We start from the raw sequence: 22,623 nt of genomic DNA, 5'->3' as shown, positions 1-22,623 counted from the left end.
CTCCTTTTAAAGCCCTCCAAACCATGCCCATGACCACCATTTTTAATACATTCACTACTGCACGGTCCTCCAGTCTAATCACCTCTTCAAGGCCCCACCTTTCAATTACCATAATAGGATTTCTCACCCTCAACAGTTAACAGTGGGGATTAAGTTTTAGAGGGACATTCAACCCAAGGCACCTATTATTGTTTCATGCAACGTGTCCTAAAACACAGGTTTCCTGAGTCAGAAACAAAGGACTTTATGTGTGTGAGAAAAATGGAGTCAGTATGGTCAGTCTCCCTCACATCATATCCAGCTGGATATGATTCAGCACATCCATTGTAAACAAGTTATGTAAGAGTAGTGTAACTGCACATGTGTGCCCATATACTCCTCGGCTCATTGCCGCTATTGTGTACTTTTGGTATAAAAGGCAGTGGCTCTGAACCGCTGGCTGGCAGAGCTCGCATTGTAATAAAGCATGTCTGTCCTGTTATTGGCCACCAGAATCTTTTTCAACTACCTGACTCACAACCTGCACAGGACGGGGGCAAAGAGGTCTGTGACCCAGCCCAATAATGTGATTACAAGCAGGGCCTATGGCTTTCAAACTTTGCCCTCAGAATTTTATTGCCTTTCTCCAATGCATTAATGTCCCCTCTTCATCTGCAAAACAGCCATAGTATTTCAAAGTCATTATAACTGTTACTTCTTCCCCAATTCTTAAAAACCTTAGTGGAAAAGATGGTCCTCCATGGCCTTTTGTGCTTCTACACATCTTGCTGTATGTGCCAAGAATATAAAGCCCTAACAGTTTTTTAACCAATCCATTTCTCATAGATAGCAAGCCTACTATTTATCACTCAGATATCAAGCAGCTATCATATTTCTATCAGTTGCCCTTGCACCCAAATCCAAGAAGGTGACATGATGGCCGCAGATGGATGTTGTACATACGGTGTGTGAGTCGCATTTGGGAAAGTCTGAGTTTAGGGAATCTGCAGCATTTACAGCAAGTGATAAAGTAAGCCTCATCTTTCAGGGTCACCAGCTGCATAAACAATCTGAGGAATAGACTGGTAAAAAAATGATCAGGGTCTTGCATCCTGATTTTATTTTACTCTTTTTAACCATCATTCTCCCAAACTTTTTTTTTTTTTTTTTGCGTTGGTGGGGCGGGAGGCAGCTGGCTAGTGTGGGGAACCAAACCCTTGACCTTGCTGTTACAAGGTCAAGCTCTAACCAACTGAGCTAACCAGTCAGCCCTCTCATAATCTTCTGTTAAAGTTTATGTATATATTTTGTGTATGGTTCATTCTTTTGTCAATCTCCATTGTAATATTAACTCTATAAAGGCAGAGATCTTTGTTCTCTTTGTCACTGTTTTATCTTGAGCACCTAAAATAGTGTCTGGCACAGAATAGTGACTCAACATTCTTGTTCATGTACAGGAGTTCCTACAGGTTAAATAATATAAAGCTGTTGAGTCCATGTATGTATCATTTTCAATTTTACTATATATATTTTGAAATTGCTTTTTAGGATGAGTGTACCAACTATACATCCGTGAGAGTTTGCAATTTTTCATATCCTCACCAGCAAATATTATTTAAACACTTTTACATTTTTCTAAGGTAGGGGTAACTGGCTTAAAATTTGCCTTTTCTAATTACTAATGATATTAAGGATCTTTGCTTATGTATAACGGCCATTCAAGATTCCTCCTCTATTGCCTGTTCATATTCCTTGTCAATTTTTCTGTTTCTGTTGTCTTTTCAAGCAGTTTTAAATTTTAATGAAGTCAAATTTACTGTTTTTCCCCTCACATTTTGTGTTGTTCGTGCATTTTAAAAGAAAGCCTGCTTTACTTAAGATCATAAAGAAATATTTGATTTTTTTCTGAAAGTGTCGAAGGTTTGCTTTTTGACTTTTAAGTCTTTATTGGAATTAATTTTTGTGCACGTGCAAGTCAAATTTTACTTTTTTCCATATGAATATCAAAATATTGCAGCACCATTTATCAAGTAGCTCTTTCTTTCCCCACTGGTTTGTAGTGCCACTTGTCACATATCAAGCATCCACACATACAAGTTTGTCTGTTTCGCTGGTTTATTTGTCTACAGTTCTGCCAACACCACATTCATTTATATTGAATGTTTAAATTAGATGATGCAATCACTTACCTCAATATATATTTAACAGTGTACAGTAATCATTCTCCTACCTAGGTCCCCGTGTCTACCCAGTTGCTAATCCTCATAGATAACCGTTATTAACTTTGTTATGTATCTTAACAAAATTTCTTTCTGAATATACAAGATCCAAGAAAATGTAACTTAAAGTCTTATTAATCCCTTCTATCCTTACACAAATGTAGCAAGTTATAGACTGCGCTCTGCACCTTGCTTTTCTCCCTTTGCTACATCTGAAAGAACTCTTTTAAAGCCTCTTTAATAGCAACACAGGAGGGGAGGAGCTGGGCTGGAGAGCCAGTAAACAACAGAGCGTCGGCGCGAGGTGGCTAGAGGGGCCCGGAAGTGACCTCTGTGCCCCGCCCTGCGGGTGGTTTGCTAGTTTCGGGCACTTTGCCTGTGGTGAATGGAGTTAGGCGCCCGCGTCCAGGTGTGGGGTCACGCCTTCTTCGGTGGCTCTCCCCCGGCCAGTCGCAGTTTCTACGGTCCCCGTGTATGTGTGAGGGGGACCTTCCCTCACCAGCCCTCTGAGTCCCGTCTTCCCAGGAAGCCTTTGGGACGTGCTCTCTGCAAAGGGCTCACTGGAGGTGCCCTTTTGTCGGGAGCTGTGTTGTAGTCGGGGCGCCCTTCTCTGGATTGTTGCCTTAATTAGTGTGGAGACTGGGGATTCTTGGGTCATGCCCACAGGCAGGCCTTATAAAATATGGGAGCGTTTAAATCTTTGCTCCTCTTGGAGACAAGGTCAGTACCAAGTTCTTTAAATTATTGTTGCGTTACTGGTCAAGAGCCTGGAGTTCGGAGTGGGCCTGTCCGGTTAGAGTCCTGCAAGTTACTGTCTGTGTTGCCTTTTGGCCAATCCCTAATCTCTCTGTGCTGCATTTTACTCCTTTGTAAATGGGGATAATATCACCTAATTCATTAGATGAGGTTGTGAGTACTGTTGTCCTTGAGATTCCATGAATTTATATGAGTAAAGCGCCTAAAATAGTACCTGGCATGGAGTAAGCATGGTGTAAAATTTACAATTGTTAATTATTACAGTTACTATTATTATTTCTTTCTATAATGGGCACATTATCGTTAGTGTCTTGATGACTGGCTTTTGTTACCATTTCTTTACATGTGAAGATCTTTTGTCAATTTTCTTTGTAGTGGACGATTTCCTATTGCGGGGGTGGGGGGGACCAGATATTCTTAAGAACAGCCTCTCCCAAATGGTTTGTGTTGTTCGTGGCAGCAAGATGTGGACATGCCTTTTCCTTGGCTCCCCTGAAAAATCAGAAGACATTCTTAACAATAAAGAAGGACTGAGGTATATGGACTCTGATTGATCAGTGTTGAAAATCTGTCAGCTTTTGAGAGTCTTGTCTCCAGGAGACCCCTCGCTCATGTGGATCACACACCTTATGCACCTACATCCATATTTATTTCTATAAGTAACTATAGATAGTGAGACTTTGAGTTCACACGGACACCTTTAATTCCATTCCAATATTACAAGGGTCCATTTTGGCCTTTTTCTTTTCCGTGTTTGTAACTCCCATCTCTGACAGTGAGAAACTTGACTCCTAATATCTTCAGTATGTTTAGTTATTTGATGAATTTTTCCTGCATATAATCAATTTCCCTATGCCTTCTCACTTCTCTCAGTTGAGCTCAGATCTCAAATTGTATGGTTGGTGAAACTGGAATGGGACCTGTGGAATAGATGGTAGTAAAGTCTCAGTGTCGATTTTCCTAACTTAGCTCCCTCTCTTACTCGTGTGGACTTCAAACTGAGTATGGGCTGGACTGCCACCTCCTCTCCCACCTCCTTTGGACCCACCTAATGGCTTTTGGACTGAATTATTCAGGAATGAAGGAAGGTAGGTTTTTTTCTAATTGAAAGAAAATTACTATGGAAAATTTCAAACATACATAAATGTAGAAAGAATATTACAATGAATCCCATGTGCCTCTTACCCAGCTTCAACAGCTATCATGTTTGTGCCATTTTCTTTGCTTCTCTCTCTCTCAGTATTTTAAAGCAAATCCCAGACACAATATCAATTCACCCACAAGTGCAAGCAATTCACTGTGAATTTCTAACAAATGAGGACTTTTTTTAACATAACCATATCATTATGACAACTAAATTGACAGTAATTTCTTAATATCATTACGTTCTAGTTTTCCCAGTTCTCTCAAATATGTCTTTTTACAGTTATTTTGTTCTGATCACGGTCCAAAACATTGAATTTAGTTGATATGTCTATTCAGTCTCTTTTAATCTATGATAGTTCCCCTTTCTCCCTTGCATTTCTTGAAAAATGCCATTTATTTGTTGAAGAACCTGGGTCTTCTGTCTTATAGAATATACCATATTCTGGATTTGGCTGATTGCTTTTTTAAAAAATATCATTTAACTCATTATTTCTCAAACTCACCTGCATGTTGGAATCACCTAGGAAATCTTAAAAGTTATTCATGCCTGAGTCCCATTCTGTGACATTCTGATTTAATTGATCTTGGTTACAGCCAAGGTATCAGGATGTTTGAAAAGCTCCCCAATGATTCTAATGTGATGCAGAGTTTGAAAACTGCTAACTTAACTTGCTTCTGTATCTCACCTGTACACAGTATTAGGCTCTAGAAACTTAATTAGATTCAGGTTCACTTATTTTATGGGTAGTTCCCTGTGGTACAGGAGCTCATTAAGAGAAAAATATTTGATAGTAGTTTTCATTTGCAAGAGCCTTTGAGACCTCTCATTTTCTTTTCTCTCCTTTCCCTGTCATCCTTTGAACTGTGGAGAGAGAGGCTGAATTATGAAAACTCAGGAAGGTACTGACATGGTATTTTCCCTGCTAATAACCGTCTACTAAACTTGCATTTTCTAGCTTCTCCATTCCACTGGGCAGAAAGGGGACTTACTGACACTTCAGTTCAGCCACATAACGTGCAGTCACTTATGTCTTAACATCTAGTCCCATCTGGCTGGAAGATATCTCAGGGCTTCCTTCCATCTTATGGTAGGCCTAGTTTATTACATACAAGGCATTGTTCTAAGCACTTTATACAATAATGCTCACAACATTACCTAATCCATACTAATGCCTACGATATCCTTACCTACTATTCTCATTTATAGATTCGTGAATTCAGGCACACAGAGGTTATGTAGTTTACCAAGATTACCTAGGTAGTAAGTGGTAAAGCCAGAATTGCTCAGGTAATCTGCTTGAGAGTCTGTGTATCGCATCACTGTGATAGACTGTGAATGAGGGCTGGGAAGAAAACGGGACAGAATGGGGTTTGAGAAGCTAGGGACGAGTTTCTGGAAGTGGAGAGCGGTGTAAGCCTGGTTCTCTGAGAAGAGGCCATGGAAAATGTAAAGTGGTAACTTGGGGTGGGGTGGGGTGGGACGGTGGTGGTGAGGAATCTCAGAGATTTGCAGGAGCAATCTCAGTGGCTACCTTGGCAGTTTACTGCCTATGGTGTGTTAATGATACTTAGTGGGAGATGAGGACTAGAGTCATGTTGGGGAGGGCTTTCTGTCAAGTAGCTTGGCCTTGAAGGGGAGGAAAGAAAGTGGCAGATTAAGGAGGCAGAGGGGACAAGGACCAGGGACAGCCACTACTCTCTCCAGACGTGTACCTGCTTTTCAGCTGAATTGTAGTGTCAATTTTATGCTAGCTGCGTAGTCAACCTTTACATCAGAAAGAATTGGGGGACACAGCAGCTTCCTTCTAGGATTTAAAGATTCAGTTGTATTTCTTATGATCCAGGGTCTGTCATCCTTTTTCTCCTTCCCCTAACTACCCTCCCTTGAGTGGAGGTAAGGACAGGGTTGCTAATGGGTTAATTCCGAGACAACCACCGAGAGGAACTTCCTAGACAGCCCAGGAAGTGGCATTGGTTCCCACCGAGGCTTCCTGTCCCCAAGCCTCAACTTGTCTCCTGTGTCTGGAGAGTGTTCACTTCCACCCAAGGACATCCTTTGGGGATACCTGTAGTGGGACTCAGGGTCGGGTGCAGAGGAGGACGCTGCAAAGACGAGGACTACAGGAGAGATCTGAGCAGCCGTCCCTCAGGGGGTCATGGGCCCCCAGGCATGAGAGGAGGGACCACTTGTCATTTTACTGGCTGATGGTGATTTCTCACCTTTCAAGAATCCTCTAAAGATAGCTCGCAGCTAGCGTCTGAAGCCGGAGCACTGCCTTGACCAAGGATGGCCAGAGCATCGAGAGAAAACGCAGCCCTGGACGCCCAGTCTGCAGAGGACCAGATGGGGCTCCTGACCGTGAAGGAGGAGAAAGAGGAAGCCTCCGCCTTTGCGGCAGAGGCGAGCGCACCCTGCAGCCCAGCTTCGGACCCCGAGCGCTCCCGCCAGCGCTTTCGAGGCTTCCGATACCCGGAGGCTGCGTGCCCTCGACAGGCGCTGAGCCGGCTCCGGGAGCTCTGCCGCCAGTGGCTGCGGCCCGAGATGCACAGCAAGGAACAGATCCTGGAGCTGCTGGTGCTAGAGCAGTTTCTGACCATCCTGCCGGGAGACCTGCAGAGCTGGGTGCGGGAGCAGCATCCAGAGAGCGGGGAGGAGGTGGTGGTGCTGTTGGAGTATTTGGAGAGGCAGCTGGACGAACCGATGCCCCAGGCAGAAAGAAAGGTTTAGTATCAGAGCTGTGTTCTGTTTTTTCCTGAAATCTCAAAATCCGAGTGAGGGGCATTCCTTCAAGATCTAGGAGTTCTCAATCTCTTTATGTACTGTGAACCTCTTTGGCAGTAAGGTGAAGTCCCTGGACCCCTTCTCAAGATAATATTTTTAAATATATAAAGGAAAATATAAAGGATTACAAAAGAACTCAGTCATATTGAAATACAAAGTAGGAGGGTACTTGAAAAAGTTTGTGGAAAAATAGAATGGAAAGATAATACTAATCTTCCATGAACTTTTTAAAGACACCTCATATTAAACAAGTTTGTGATAAAGTTATATATGTGTGTGTTTTTGGTAATGCACTAAATAATAAGACCTAGGGACAGGGCTCCTGGCAATTTCAAAGTGGTGATAAGCGTGAATATTTGGATGTGATGTGATGTGAAAACATCTGCAGTTTCTGTTGGTGACAACGATCTGGGTACTGCTTATGTCACATTGATTTGTTGCTTCCATCTATAATTGAAGGAAATGCTAAAATTTTCTTAGAGCTAGTATAAATAAGAACAGTTTTTTCCTAGCTAAGGTCATGGACCGCTAGAGAGAGAGTCCATGGACCACTAGTTATGAACCTCTGGTAAAAAATGGGTCAGTGTTTAACTCCATCTTCTTACCTGTTTTATGAGACTGTTTCCTCTGCATCACCCTGTGTCCTTGTGCACATTCCCTTAGAGAACGGGATTTTCTATCGCACGGTTGCATGTGGTCAGAGCCTTCTAACCAGTGACCAGGCGATCCAGGTTCTTGACTTTACGTCTATTGCTCATGAACTCTGTAAGTGAAAAATCAGTTCAAGTCTCTTAGCTTCACTCTTCATAAAGGATATGGGAAATTCTGAGGTGCACATGAGAAACTAATTTGAAAATCATAATGTAACTATAAATGTCTGGAGGGAGCCTGCATTTAACAAGGATATACCATGTTCCAGGCCCTGTGTTAGATGATGTCACATACTGTGATCTTATTTCTTGGTCCCCCAACCTCCGTAAGCTAGAAATTATTATTCCCATTTTTCAGATAAGAAAAGATATTAGCATTCTTTGAGAATTTAACACCAGTTTCCAGAGGTTTTCATAAAAGCACCAATGTATATAATGAAGGAGCTTAGAGTAAAGGTAAGAACGTGGGCTCTAGAGTCATTCTGCCTGAGTTCCCATCCTAGTGTTGCCACTTACTAGCTGGGTGACTTGGGCAAGTTGTTTAAACTCTGTGCCTCAGTTTCCCCATCACAAAAATCCAGATAGTAATAGCTCATAGGGTTGTTGTCTGCATTAAATGAGTTAATATTCATAGAGCTCTTGGAAACAGTGATTTGAAAATAAAATTACTTGTACACAGAAAGCATGATAGAAGTGTTTGATGAATAAATTAAAATAAATGAATGACTTCCAGGTCCCAGGTGGTGACCGGGGACAAGAACTGCTCTGTTGCAAGGTGGCACTGTTGACACCAGCTCATGGGTCACAAAGTAGCCAATTCCAGCCGATGAAGTCTTTGCTCAAGCATGAATCTCTGAGATCGCAGCCCTTACAAGACAGAGGTGAGTATTATCTTCTGGAATATATGAATTCTATAGACTTCATGTTATTTCCCTGAAAGGTCACCTATAAGATCCATTGACAGTTACTTTGTATGCCCATCACTGATCAACTCTAAGACTGAGACTAAAAAGGAAGTTTCAAACAGTGGTGGAAAGCTTTCCTAACCAAACCTGGACATAGTAAATAAGACTGTATTAAAATTGTTGTCTGGAAAGAATTGACTGTTTAACAACACAGTGATCTCCATTCATTTCATATATATTTATGGAGGCCTCCTCTATGGTAGTCAGTGTTGTAGGCTCTGAGGACAGAGCCATCAGTAGGGTAGAATTCTTGCTCTGGTGGAGCTTACAATCCATAGGTACGATAGCAAATAAATTAATAATGCAATTGTAGATATTCGTAAGTACTATGAAGAAAATATAGCAGAGTTTGTAAAGCCAGACAGAATATCCCAGAAATAGTAGGACTACTACAAATTGAACAATGTGAATCTTCTAAACCCTGTAAGGTCTAACTAGAACAGGGTGAAAATCACCCAGTAGGAAGCTACTGTATGTTCCAGGGTGTTCCTCATCGCCTATGAAGATTTGGGCAGGTTCCCAGGATGTACAGCAGTCGGACATGCCATCCAACATGCAGTCTTTATTTCTCAACAGAGGTCCTGGCCTAAACCAACTTGTTTCTGCTCCTTGCAAAGTTCACTTTTTATAGGGAAACCTGAGGTTCCCCTCTACTCGTCTCTTGAATCTGAGCAAGTCCTATATAAACAAACCCATATCCTTTTTTATGAGCTCATTTCTATCTAAGTACACTCAGATTTTCAAAACCAGTGTAGAAAGCACCCTAATAGCCACTGAAGACATTTTAACTAAAAAGGAAAACCTAAAAAAACTACAAAACAAAAAAAAGTCTTCTATCCCCCATTTCTCAGCAAAATTCAAGACTGAAAGGCGTTCATATGGAAAGCTTTGTTTTGCTCTTATGTTGCTTTCATTTCACCACTCCTACCAAGGATTCTGCCCTGGTTTTTGTGTATCTGCAGGAACATGCCAGAATTCCTTCGGCCCTAGGATCGGAGCTGGTAGGGATCAGGCATTTTGGAAAGGAACATATTTTATAAACTTGTTGGCAAGAATTTACTAACCCAGTTTTTCAATTTGGGTTCCATAGGCAAGAAGCCTGAATGCCAGAGTAGATCTCATCCAGAGCTTCTTTTTTTAGTTCTCCAGGTTCCTGGGCTTGCCCAGGGAGGCAGCTGCAGAGAAGACTCAGTGGTAGCTGCCAGGCTCACTCCAGAGTCCCAGGTAAGCTGGAGGCCCTTTTCCTCCCCCAGCACCCAACACTCTTCAGTACTGTTGGGCTTCTCATTAGGTCCCTCCCTCCCCAGTTCTCCACCCCATCCTAGATCCACATCTAGGATAAGATTTGAGTGTTCTTTTTTTGAGATTTGAATTTTATTTTCTATCCCACGGTTGCATATCATTATCTGCCTTTATTTTGGTGTCCACCTAAAAGGATTTTCCTGTTTTTCTACTACCCTGGCGTGTTCTCTGTGCTTCTCAGATCTTTCCTACCCCATTCTTTGGTCAGCCCCTTCATCAATAGGAATTCCCTCTTCAACAAGGGCAATTCAGCAAATAAATACTGGAGGTTTTGTTGTGATGGTGGTTTTGTTTTGTTTTGTTTTTTTAAAGTATAATAAACTGTGCTATTAATGAATGATACAAAGACCTTGCCTCTGCCTTCAAAAAACTTTCACTTGAAGGGACAGATAAGGCATGTCCTTTTAGTTTAAAGTTATTTATATTATAATCTGAACAATCTTCAGTTAACTTAGATTTTAATTTCTTATTTAGTCTTTCATGTCCTGCTGGAAGATCTCTGTGTTTGAGGCTCTGTAGTATCCTTTTGGGTTTTTTTTTTTTTTTTTCCCCTGATTTTTTTCACCTCAGACCTAGATTTTGTTGTATTTTTTAAATTGTTAATATAAATGAGCCTCCACTCCTACTTTGCCAAAGTGCACAACAAACCTTTTGAAAAGTTGGGTATGATTTCACTCCTTTTGCTGCATTGGCCCTTGTTTTCACTCCCTGCAGTTTTCAGATATTTAAGTGAAATTATTTATTCTAATGTGTGTAATATTTCTTTTCTTTGCCTGTTGTGTTTTTGATAAAGATGTTCTTAGAGACAGGGTAAGTAGGTATAGGTGTGCCCACTTGCTCTTTTTGAAGAGTACCTTTAATGTTCATTCTTTGCATGTGGCCAGCTTTGGGAGTGATTTGGGGCATGAGGAACTAGGTGGAATTACTTATTGCTTTAGGGGTTGCTGAAAATGGAAGATGTGGCCCTGACTCTCACTCCTGGGTGGACACAGCTGGATTCATCTCATGTGACCCTCTTCAGAGATGAAAAGCAGGAGAACTGTGGCAGCCTGGTCTCCCTGGGTAAGACTGATGGGTGCTAATTTCTCCTAAGGTTTCTTGACATCCTTTGTGTCTTAGAACCTATTGAGCTAGTAGAAGGTATTTGGATTATGTTTGGATTGAGAACTACCATTTCTGAACCCCTGTTACTGACCAGCTGTGTGACTAGTCCCTTAATCCTCTGAGCCTTGCTTTTTTTTTTGCTGCCCTGCCAGTGTTTTGGTCAGTTTAAGTGAGATGATACAGCCCTTAGTACAGGTCTGGCTTGTAGTAGGTGCTCAGTAAATGTTGATTCCCTTCCTGTTCCTAGCCCTGACTGAAGAGAGAAGCTGAGGGGTCTTTTCAGAGAATGGGCCACGGAGCTATAGAGAATGAGTTAGAAGTGACCTTAGACATTAACTACAGACTCGGACCTTAGAGATGAGGGTGCAGAGACAAAGAAGATCGCCTGACTTGTCTGAGGTGTCATAGCTCATTGGTGGCACAGAACTCCCAGTGCTGAAGCCAGTTCTGTTTGGGGACCCTGCCTCTGCCTGGGAAAGAGCAGAGATGACTCCTCATATCATTGATCAGTGTCCAGTTTCTGAGTCCTCACTTTGGTTGTTTTTTACAGAAAGCTTCAGAAATCTTTTCACTTGCCCTGTTGACTGGCACCTTCTGCTCAGCCCTTTTAGTACCTAATCCTAGGTGTACGGCCCTGTGTTACTGCTCTTAGAGCTTAGAGCTACTGCGTGTATCCCCAGCACAGTCCTCGGTCCTCACCACCTCCCCTCCACTCCCTCCATTCCTAGTTTGTACCCTTCATCCAATGGCCCCGTTCCCATTCTCAGGCCTCCCTCCTCCCCAGCACTCCTGTCCCCACCTTTTTTTATCCCCATACTTACTCTTACACTTAAATCCTCCTCCTTGGTGTATATATGTAATTCTTGCCTCCCTGCTACTTATCCCAGAGCTTTCCTCCCATGGCAGGGCATAACCGACAGTCACCTGCCATTTGTTGTTTCAGGTGGTGAAATGCTGACTAAGATCAGAGACTTGCCTCCAGCTGAGAAACATCCAGAACAAGAGACTGGGCAGATGCCATGCCACCTGGGTGAGGACCAGATTCCTGCATATGCAGAAGGTGGTGAACAGGAGGGCAGGTTACGAAGAAAGCAGAAAAATGCCACAGGGAGGAGGCGACACTATTGCCATGAATGTGGAAAGAGTTTTGCTCAGAGTTCAGGCCTGACTAAGCACAGAAGAATCCATACTGGAGAGAAACCCTATGAATGTGAAGACTGTGGGAAGACCTTCATTGGGAGCTCTGCCCTTGTCATTCATCAGAGAGTGCACACTGGTGAGAAGCCATATGAGTGTGAAGAATGCGGTAAGGTTTTCAGTCACAGCTCAAACCTTATCAAGCACCAGAGAACTCACACTGGGGAGAAGCCCTATGAGTGTGATGACTGCGGGAAAACCTTCAGCCAGAGCTGCAGCCTCCTCGAACATCACAAAATCCACACAGGGGAGAAGCCATACCTGTGCAACATGTGCGGCAAAGCCTTTAGGAGGAATTCGCATCTCCTGAGACATCAGAGGATCCATGGTGATAAAAATGTTCAGAATCCAGAGTATGGAGAGGCCTGGGAAAGTCTGGATAGGTTGGAAAGCCCGTGGGAAACTGTTGAGGCTCCCGTGTCTTATACATGTAATGAGTGTGAGAGAAGTTTCACTCGGAATAGAAGTCTTCTTGAACATCAAAAAATCCACACTGGTGAGAAACCCTATCAGTGCGATGCATGTGGGAAAGGCTTCACCCGAACTTCATACCTTGTTCAGCATCAGAGAAGCCATGTGGGGAAAAGAATTCTATCACAGTGACCCTCGTCATACTTGCTGAAGTTGGTGCTCATTTCTCATTGAACTGAAGCCACCCTGGAACCTTCTCAGCTTCAGAAGTTGTGGGCTGGGGCGTTATTTACTACTCTACTCATCAGGTGTTAGAAAATGTAGTCTGGCTGAGATAAATTCTTCTGTATTCTAGAAGGTGATTGGGAAAAAAACTTATTTGCTAGGCAGTCATGGGAGAGCTGTCTGAAAGAGGTGGAATCTGAAATAGTTTGTTCTCACCCATTGGACTTAAGTGGCCTTCAAGAATAGCTAATGGCCCTCAGCCAGAACTTTATGACATCTCCTGGGTAGACGGATCTGACGGGGGGGCTGCTGTTCCAACCATTCATTTTGCCTGTAATGAATCCTTCACGAGTTGGTCAGATTCATGAGGTCTTTTACCCCCCATTGTGCCTTGAAAATAGGTGCTAATAAACATTTACTAAATGTACCAGTGAAATGACCTTCATAGCTCTGAAAATCTGACGTTCTGTAGATTTCTGAGGATTTTTCTAAGGACATTTGTGTTTGTGTCTTATTATCTGAGTTTCTAGATTTGGGGTCAATCCAATGTATTTCTTCCAAGCACATAATATTGCCAGAGTTGGGGTGGGGGAATCCATATTTCTTCACCAGGGTAGTACTTACAGTAGGAATGCCTTAATCAGATTCTTTAACATTAAGACATTGAGAGACTGCCCTATCCATAGAACTCCATTCTTTAGTCAATGTTAATTATGTTAGTTCACATTTTTTCTTTGTTCTTTAGGGGAAATCTTCCACATTCAGGTAATTAAAAATCAATTTATCAATTCAGGTGAAAATGATTATGAATTTTTATATAAATTCTGTAATGCTCAAAATCTTGTTTCTTACCTTTTATTTATCTTGGGCCTAACCAACCTAAGAGACCATCTGTGTTCCTCTCCCCCAGCTTATGGCTGACTGTACCTCAAGCCTTATGCTAGGTAAGCTTAAACTTCCTCCACATCAGAGGATTGGCCCCAGATATTTATAATTATTATTCATGGCTTCAAAACTTCCCTGTGGGTTGGGGATAGGAAGATCTGTTAGAGGCAGCTTGAGTTTCTTCCCTCTACCAAGGGAACAACTGCCTCAGGTAATGCATCTAGAATGCATCCCTGAATGAAAAAACCGGTACAGCAGTTCTGAACTTAAGCTGCAGCTTGGGCACAAGCCCAGTTGAGCCCAAGAAACCCTAAGAGAGACACAGCAACCTACAGACCCATGAATGAGAAATGTTTATTGTTGTAAGCCTTTGAGATTTAGAGTTCATTTGTTACCACAGATTTTAGCATCTGGATTTGAAATTTTTTTGACATTCAGCAGCTGTGTAAACCTCGGACAGATATCTTTTGTGGTGGTTTAAAAATATACCTTCAAAGTCTTTCACATTTCTCCTTTCAAAATGTGGAGTATAATGACCCTCCTCTTGAATGTGGGTGGACTTTGCCACTGGTTTCTAGCAAAGAAAATGTGGCAAAAGTGATGCTATGGAATCTACAAGGTCAAGTCCTCAGAAGGATAGCTTTTTCCTGGCTCTCATTCTTGAAATGCTCACTCTTAAGGAAGCCAGCCACCATGCCTTAAGGACACTCTAACAGCCTGTTGAGAGGCCATTTTGGAGAGGAACTGAGGCCTCTTGCCAACAGCTGTGCAACTACATCATCTTGAAAGCAGATTTTCCAGCTGTAGTTAAGCCTTCAAATGACTGCTGCAACTTCATGAGAAATCCCATGCCAGAGTTACTCAGTTAAGACCCATAGAATAGGTAATGAATAATAAATTACTCACTAAATTTTAAGGAAGTTTGGTATGCATCAATAGGTGACTAATACACATTCTCTGAGTCTCAGTTTCTTACCAGTTAAATGCTAATTGATGCACACCCTGCCAAGTTCTAAGGATTAAGATAAACCTGGAACTAATTTACTGAATTGTCTGTACTGTGAAGTACAAATGTGGAACAGTTTTATTTTCCAACCGAAGCCTTCAACCATGCTCTTCTCCTTTTCTCTGCATGGTACATAGACATGGAGTGGCTAGATCAAAGGTTATATGCACTTAAAATTTTTGACAGCTGTTGCCAGAATGCCTTCCATACTGATTGTAATACAAATAGTGAATATTATCGAGTAGTGAGTATTTATTTACTCTGTGCCAGGCACTGTCTAAGTGCTTTAACTGGATTACAGTTTTTAATGCTCTCAAAAATTTGTGAGGTAGGTATACTATAACCCATCTTTGTTATTTACAAATGATAAAACTGGAACACAGAATGGTGAATAACTTGCCAGATTTATACACCCAACATTCAAAACCATGGAGCCAGTCTCCAAAACCATTGTACTCTACTGCCTCTCAGCTTGTGTTCCTATAACTTTATACAAGAATGCCTGTTTCCTTCACCTTGCCAATGAGTACTGTTCAATGCTTTATTCGTTGCCTATCAATCAATTGGAGTTTTAATTTGAATTTATCATCTATGAATGAGTTCAAGCATAGCTTTTATGCCTTTAAATTTTAACAAAAGTATTTCTTTTTTGTGAACTGTTTGTGTATGTCCAATGCTTATTTTTTTCATGTGGTTGTTGATCTTTTTCTTACTTAGGATGTGTGTGTGTGTCTATGTTGTAGATTTGTTCCTAATAAAGTACTGCCTTTATTTTATTGATGGTTTCTCTTAAAAAGCTTATTCATTTTTTTTACATTCATTCATGTTCTTTAAATTTTTTTTTTTAAATAAAAAATGTATTGGTAATACATTTACATAGTCCAAAAATCAATACATATATTCAGCAAAAACCTTCCTTTTTCCCCCATATTCCCCATTTCCACCCTGATAACCACTGTAAAATTTTTCTGGTATACCATTTCAGAATTTTTTTATGCATACACAAATGTGTATTCTTAATTCCCCTCCTTTCTTACACAAAAGGTAGCTTATTTTTTCCACTGTTCTGCACCTTGCTTTTTCCTCTTAATGTTTCTTCGAGATTTTTTCACATCAAGATGTAGAGAACTGCCTTTTAGCTCCTTAGTGTGCAATTGTATGGATGTACCTTAAATATTTAACCAGTCCCTATGGATCGACAAATGTTGTTTCCAGTATTTGCTATTGTCAATCACTACTGCAACGAATCATTTTGTATATCCATCATGTTGCACATGTGCAAGGATATCTTTAGGGTAAACTGCAAGTGGAAAGTAGGATTGCCAGGTCAAAGATTAATGCATAATTTTGATAGATATTGCTATATTGCCTTCCATGGGTATTTTAACCAAGTTATACACGCATCAGCAATGAATAAGAGTGCTTGTTTTACAATAGCCTGCACAACAAATACAAATTCATTTGAATATATGCCAATTCGATACATGGAAAATGGCAGCTCAGCATAGTACTATTTGCATTTCTCGTATTGTAAGTGAGAATGAGCATCGTTACATATACGAAAGAGTCATTCGTGTTTTTTCTCCTTTGAAATGTTTGTATTCTGTGCCCATTTTATATTTGAGATTTTAGTTTCTTTTTCTTGATTTCTAGAGTCTATTTACTTATAAATTGCAAATGTTTTCCATAGTGTATGTCTTTTTTGACTTTGCTTATGCAATATATATTTTTTGGCCATGCATAAGTTTTCTTTTTAATGCAACTAAATGTATGAATCTTTTCTTTCACAGTTTCTGGATTTTCAGTAAAAGGTAAAAAAGATTTTCTCCCCTTCAAGGTTATAAATGTATTTTTTCTTGTCTATTTCTAGCAGTTTATAGTTTCATTCTTTTAAATTTAAATTTTTGATAAATGTAGAGTTTATCCTAATATAGAGGTAAGGATCCAACTCTTTCTTAAAGACGATTATCCAGAAGGCCCAACACCACTTATTGAGTGGTCCATGTTTTTCCTACTGATTTGATATACCAGCTTTATCATTTACTAAATTATATTAGGTATTTGGTCTATTTCTCGATGTTTTAGTCTGTTCTATTACTCAGCCTTTTTCAAACATCAGTGCCACACAGGTTTTGTAGTTCAGACATTGTAATATGTTTTTTAAATTTTTAAACAATTTTATAAAATATACATATAAAAGTATTTATAATCTATATGAGAATTTTAAAGAATAATGATGAAATTAGCCTACGTATCAAGAAATAGAACATCACTGAGAGTTTAAAGCCCCTTGTATGCCCCTTTCTAATCTTATTCCCCTCCTTTGTCCCTAGATCTAACCACTGTCCTGATGTTTTAATGTCCTGGAGGGCTAGTCACCCTTTTTAGCTCTTTTTATTCCTGCAGTTTTCTCAGCTACTTTTATTTTTCCGTATGAACTTTAGACTCAGCTTGTGGAGTTCAAAACAAAACAGAAAAACTATTGACACTTTTATTGTGACCACCCATTTTATAAATTTACTTAGGCAGCATCACCATTGGTATGATGTTGATATTCCCATGTAATGTCTTGTCATTTGCTTAAACTTGTATTGTATGTCTTGGGAACATTTTAAAGCTGTCTTTAAGTCTCACTGATTTCTTGTTAAGTTTATTGCTGAGTATTTGATCTTTTAATTGATATAATAATGGGGTCTTTTATTTTTATTACATTTTCTGACTTAATTGATGCTTGTATATATGAGAGCTACTGATTTCTGTAATATTTAACTTTTATCCTGTTCCCTCATTGAATTCTTTTACTCTACGTAGTAGTTTGTTCACTGATTTTCTTGAGTTTCTATATAGCCTTCAGATAGTGTTACCTCCTCTCTTCCAATTTTTATTCCTTTGATGTCTTTCTCTTGTCGAATTGTGTTGACTAGTACCAGTAACACAATGTAGAATAACAGTAGTAATAATGGGTTGACCATATTTTGCCTTTCATTTTGTTTAGGATATTTTCATATGCAGGAGTCTCAAATTTTATATGCAGAAACATTTACCAGTCTCTTCTTTTATTTGTTCTTGTATTTTAGTGACACTTAGAAGGATGTCTCTACTCCCCTATTCTTTTTTCAAATTTTCTTGTTTTCCTTATGGATTCATTTGACATTTAAATGCTTGATCACTTTTGAATTTGTTGCTGCTTTTAAAAAGCAGCTCTATTGACATATGATTTATATACCATGAAATTTACCCTTTAAAGGTGATTCAATGGTTTTTAGTATATTCACAGAGTGTGCTAACATAACACTCTAATTCCAGAATATTTTCATCTCACCTACAGAAACTCCATACCCATTAGCAGTCACTCTCCACTCCTCCCTCCCCCAGTCCATGGCAACCACTAATCTACTTTCTGTTTCTAAAGATTTGCCTATTCTTGACATTCTATATACATAGAATCATACAATACATAGCCTTTTGTATCTAGCATCTGCCATTAAGCATAATGTTTTCAAAGTTCATCCATGTTGTAGAATGTATCAGTATTTTATACTTTTTTATGGCCAGATAATATCCCATTGTATAGATATACCACATTTTATATATCCATTCATCAGGTGATGGATGTTTGGGTTGTTTGCACATTTTTGCTATTATGAATAATGCTGCTATGAACGTTTTTGTACACATTTTGTATAAACATATATTTTCAATTCTCTTTCTACAAATGGAAATGCTGGGTCATATGGTAACTTCATGTTTTAACATTTTGAAGCACAGAGAGACTGTTTTCCAAAGTAGCTGCATCATTTCACATTCCCACCATCCGTGTATGAGGGTTCCAATTTCTGAACATCTTCACCAGCATATATTGAACATATCACAAATGTGTTGACCAAAAAACAAATTTAGGCAAAAGATTTAAATCAAATTTTGAAAACACATGTATTTTATCAACAATTTTTGAAAACTAAAGTCATGTGAACTTGAAAAGTATACTTCTCAATGAGCGTGCATTATTTATAACTCAATTTGGTACCGTGCAGACAATACACACGTATAGACATGAACATGTAGACATGACATATGCTTACGTACATATATATGTAGACATAAACAGAAACAATAAGGATTTCATAGGTTTTGTTTAAAATATAATAAGGAGACAGATAAAATAGAAAACTCACTAGTTTAAAAGGACAGTTGATTTTAAATTATGTCCTTTGCAAAATTCCTGCTTAGATTTTTCTAATTCACTTTTAAGAGTTCTTTTTGCAATAAGGGTATTAATCTTTGTGTGTTTTAAAAAAAATTAGAGGAATAATGGTTACCAGAGGCTGGGAGGGGTTGAGGTGGAAGGGAGGAAGATTAGGGGTGAACTAATGTGGACAAAACTATGTTATCTATCCTAAGTGAATCATTGCACAGGGTATGCATGTATTGAAACAACACACTGTACTATAGATAAATATAAATAAAGCATATTAATATAAATAAAATTTAAAAATAAATAAAATTAAATATAAATAAAATTTAAAAGATAAACATAAAAAACAGAAGGGTTCTCTTTGTCATTTCACCTGATTCCTCTGTTAACCTGCCCATCTCTGTTGGTATTACGCCCAGCTGTTAGGCATCACTAATTGGTGGCCAATTGCTCTACTGTTTTGGGCAATACCTTGTAGTATAAGTTGTTCCACAGGGTGATCCAACTATATTTAAACCCCTTGTAGAAGGAGTTTTTGAGGCCAGCCTTTGTAAGTTTTTTTCTGACCCTGAGAGAGTTCTTCTTATGTGTATGTATCCCTGGTTCTCCCCAATAAACTAGCTGGCTTATGTTTTATCAGTTGGCTTTCATAGAGTTAATAGCATCCTTCGAATTCCTTACTACTAAAATCTACATGATTTGGAGAGCAACCTTAGGCTTGAACTTTCCCATAATCTGCCCCAAATATAGTTAGTTCTGTTGGAAAGAACTTCAGACTACTCTGCTCTTATGGCCTGCCCCTCTTCCTGGGCAAAATCTTTGAACCACTGCTCTGGAGCTGGGGAAAGGGACAGTGGCCCACTTTCCTCAGAGTGACACACCTGCATTATGATCAGGGTGCTGGGCTGGGGGCAGTAGCCTTTAGTCTTTCCAACATGGAACCTCTGCCCTATGAGTGAGCTGGTACAAGGGCAATTAGGGCCTTATTATTCTCAGCCTGCCATGCCTGAGGTAGAGCCTCTTCCCTGTGAATGATAGATGGGTGGAAGAAAGAGCTCCTGACATTTCAGTCATGCTTGCCTGGAATATAGCCTGTGCAACACAGAGTTTGGGGAGCAGAAGAAACTCTGGTGCCCTGTCCATCATGGGGCAATACCTTAGCTTCCACTGGGAACTTGGGGATTTGAGGTTCCCTATATTCTTGGACACATCCACCCAGATTCGAGCTTTCCTCATGCTGAGCTAGTGAGGCTCAGTGGCAGGATAGGAAATAGATCATGGCACAAATGCCACAGACACTCATTGTTCTTACAAAAATTGTTCCTGAACAAATGTTTCCTCATTTGCTGTATGCTCTTAGGACAATTTTCAGAAACTTTAACTGGTAGTTTTCACCAGCTATGATTGTTACACTGGGGAATGGGTCCATGGAGCATCTCATGTTGCCATTTTGGATGTTGCCTCTAAGGCATATGGTTTTTATTATCTATTTCTAGTTTTATTAATAACAGATGTTACATTTTTATCAGTCATAGTCTATTCTTTTAATGTGCTATGAATCTTTTTGCTAATTTTTCTTTAGGATTTTTGCACCAATATTTATAAGTCAATTTGGTTGTTAGTTTTCTCTCTTTGTGCTAGTTTTGAGAGTTTGTTTTTGTTTTTTACCGGTAAGGGGATCGCAACACTTGGCACGGTGTGGTCTGTACCATGCTCAGACAGTGAGTGCACTGGCCATCCCTATATAAGATCCGAACCCTTGGCCTCAGCACTGCCAGTGCCGCACTCTCCCGAGCGAGCCATGGGGCCGGCCCAAGAGGTTTAAATATCGATGTAATATGGTATTAACTTGTATTTTCTAAAAAGAACTTGGAATCATTTCCTTTTTTCTTATGCTCTGGAAAAGTTTAAATGAAGTTTTGTTTCTTAAAGTTTTTATAGATTTTACCTGTGAAATTCTCTGTACCTGGTGCTGTTTTGGGGGGTAAATCTCTGACAATTTTTCTGTTGTCTACCCAACAGCCATTTCCCCTTGTCTCGTCAGAGTCATAACCCTGATTTTAGCTGGATACTTTGCCACTGGAATAAAGGACAATGTTTCTCAGTCTTCCTTGCAACTGATTGTGGTCTTGAGACTAGGTTCAAGTCAATGGAACATTCAAAGAAGTGACTATAGTCAGCTAGGACTGGACTTTTTTCATTCTGCTTTTCTCACTCCTTTATTTTTACAGTGTAGATGCAATGGCTGGAACTCTAGCAACCTCACTGAATTCTAGTTGATCTTGAGAAATGTCACTAGACACCACGGTGGTTTAGCAGAAATGTGTGAGCCTGCACCCCTGATGACATCATGATGCGGCCATACCAGCCTTGAACTGTATCTACACTTTTTTAAATATTATTTTTAATTTACACATAGTAATTGTACATATTTATATAATTTATCATTGTACAGTGTGATATTTCAATACCCGTATAATGATCAAATAAGGGTAATTAGAATATCTATCACCTCATTTATTACTTTGTGTTGGGAACATTTAAAACCCTCTCTTCTAGCTATTTGAAAATATTGAATAAATTGTTAGCTATAGTCACCCTACAATGCTATAGATCTACACTTGTTTTATAAAAGAGGTATATGAAGTTTATTTTATTTAAGCCACTGTTTCTTGGAATGTTTCATCATATTCAATGAAACTCGATTCTAAAAAATATATAGTTTTTTTTTTAAAGTTTCGTTCTTTTCTGGGGCTAATTTTAATAATTTATAACTTTATAAAAAATCATCAAATGTTAAGATGGTTAACAAACACAGGGAAATACTGAATAATGTATACCAAAAGAAGACTTAATTACATAGCTAAGTTCAAAAGAAAATTAGGATAGAGAACATTTAGATAGATTTAGTTGAGAGATTGTTGCAGAACAAATGGAATTTACACATGCACTAAATGATTAGTTTGGGTATAAACATATATGGGAAACAGAATTTCATTCAACACACAAGCCTTTATTTTTTAATATTAATTTATTTTTAAAACCCATGTAAGTGTAGTCTGTAATACACTTTAAAAAAAAAAATCTGAGGTAAAATAAAAAGCTCCACAAAAACTTTAATTTACAAGTCTCACCACTATGTCAGATCCTCCTTTTGCCTTGATATATCACATTCAAATCTGGTAGTAATATCTCCTTCTATTCATTCAATGTAACATTTGATGGATTACAACATCGTTTCATTTAACTGCTATCTACTGTTCCTCAGAACAATCCTGCAAAGTAGTGGGATACTTGAAGAAACTGAGGCCTTGAGAGGTTAAACATGGAGACAGACACCAGTGGTATCATGCCCAGGTCCCCTTCACCAAGTCAGTGCCCCCATCCCGATTGTCATGAGCATTGGTTGCTAATGGCTCATAGTTGCCTCTTTCTCTGAAGAACTGTCCCTGGACAAAGGGAGCTGCTCTACTCTCTTGGGGCAGCCCTCCGTGAATGAGGAATTGGGGGTACAAAAGGCTGGCCCCTCACCTCAAGGGCAAGATTTTTCCCAGAAACCCTTCCTCCAAATTAGGCTAAGGCCAGACTTTAGCTCAAACAACATCTTGCTCAGCCCATTCCTTTTCCATATCCTGTTTCCCTCACTGCCTTGCAGTTTTTCCCCTGCAGTTTATTTCTCCTCAATAAATCCCCTGGACCTGAATCTGTGCCTAGGCTCTGCTTCTAGGAAGTCCAACCAAGTGACTTATCCAAGGTCTCACATGCTAGAATTGATTGTGCATGGACTCCATCCTGGTGATC

At 39.7% G+C, this 22,623-nt stretch overlaps 1 protein-coding gene across 2 annotated transcripts in view; it reads left to right on the top strand.

Annotated features, from left to right (window-relative positions):
* Nucleotides 1-22,623, top strand: part of LOC134377893 (zinc finger protein 184) — a 944,311-nt gene that overhangs the window by 76,104 nt on the left and 845,584 nt on the right. The window contains exons 1-5 of one of the 2 annotated variants that reach the window (XM_063096692.1): nt 6,388-6,810; nt 8,266-8,413; nt 9,639-9,721; nt 10,738-10,861; nt 11,847-12,875. In XM_063096692.1, the coding sequence (XP_062952762.1) occupies nt 6,388-6,810; nt 8,266-8,413; nt 9,639-9,721; nt 10,738-10,861; nt 11,847-12,703 (1,635 nt within the window). In that variant the 3' untranslated portion in view covers nt 12,704-12,875. Of the gene's footprint in view, nt 1-6,387; nt 6,811-8,265; nt 8,414-9,638; nt 9,722-10,737; nt 10,862-11,846; nt 12,876-22,623 lie in introns of those variants that run through there. The other variant, XM_063096687.1, reaches the window with a different exon arrangement.

The sequence above is a fragment of the Cynocephalus volans genome, chromosome 5 (assembly GCF_027409185.1).
Source record: "Cynocephalus volans isolate mCynVol1 chromosome 5, mCynVol1.pri, whole genome shotgun sequence".
Lineage (NCBI taxonomy): Eukaryota > Metazoa > Chordata > Mammalia > Dermoptera > Cynocephalidae > Cynocephalus > Cynocephalus volans.
Note: the sequence above shows the minus strand (reverse complement) of the source record. Positions and strands in the feature narration are given on the sequence as shown.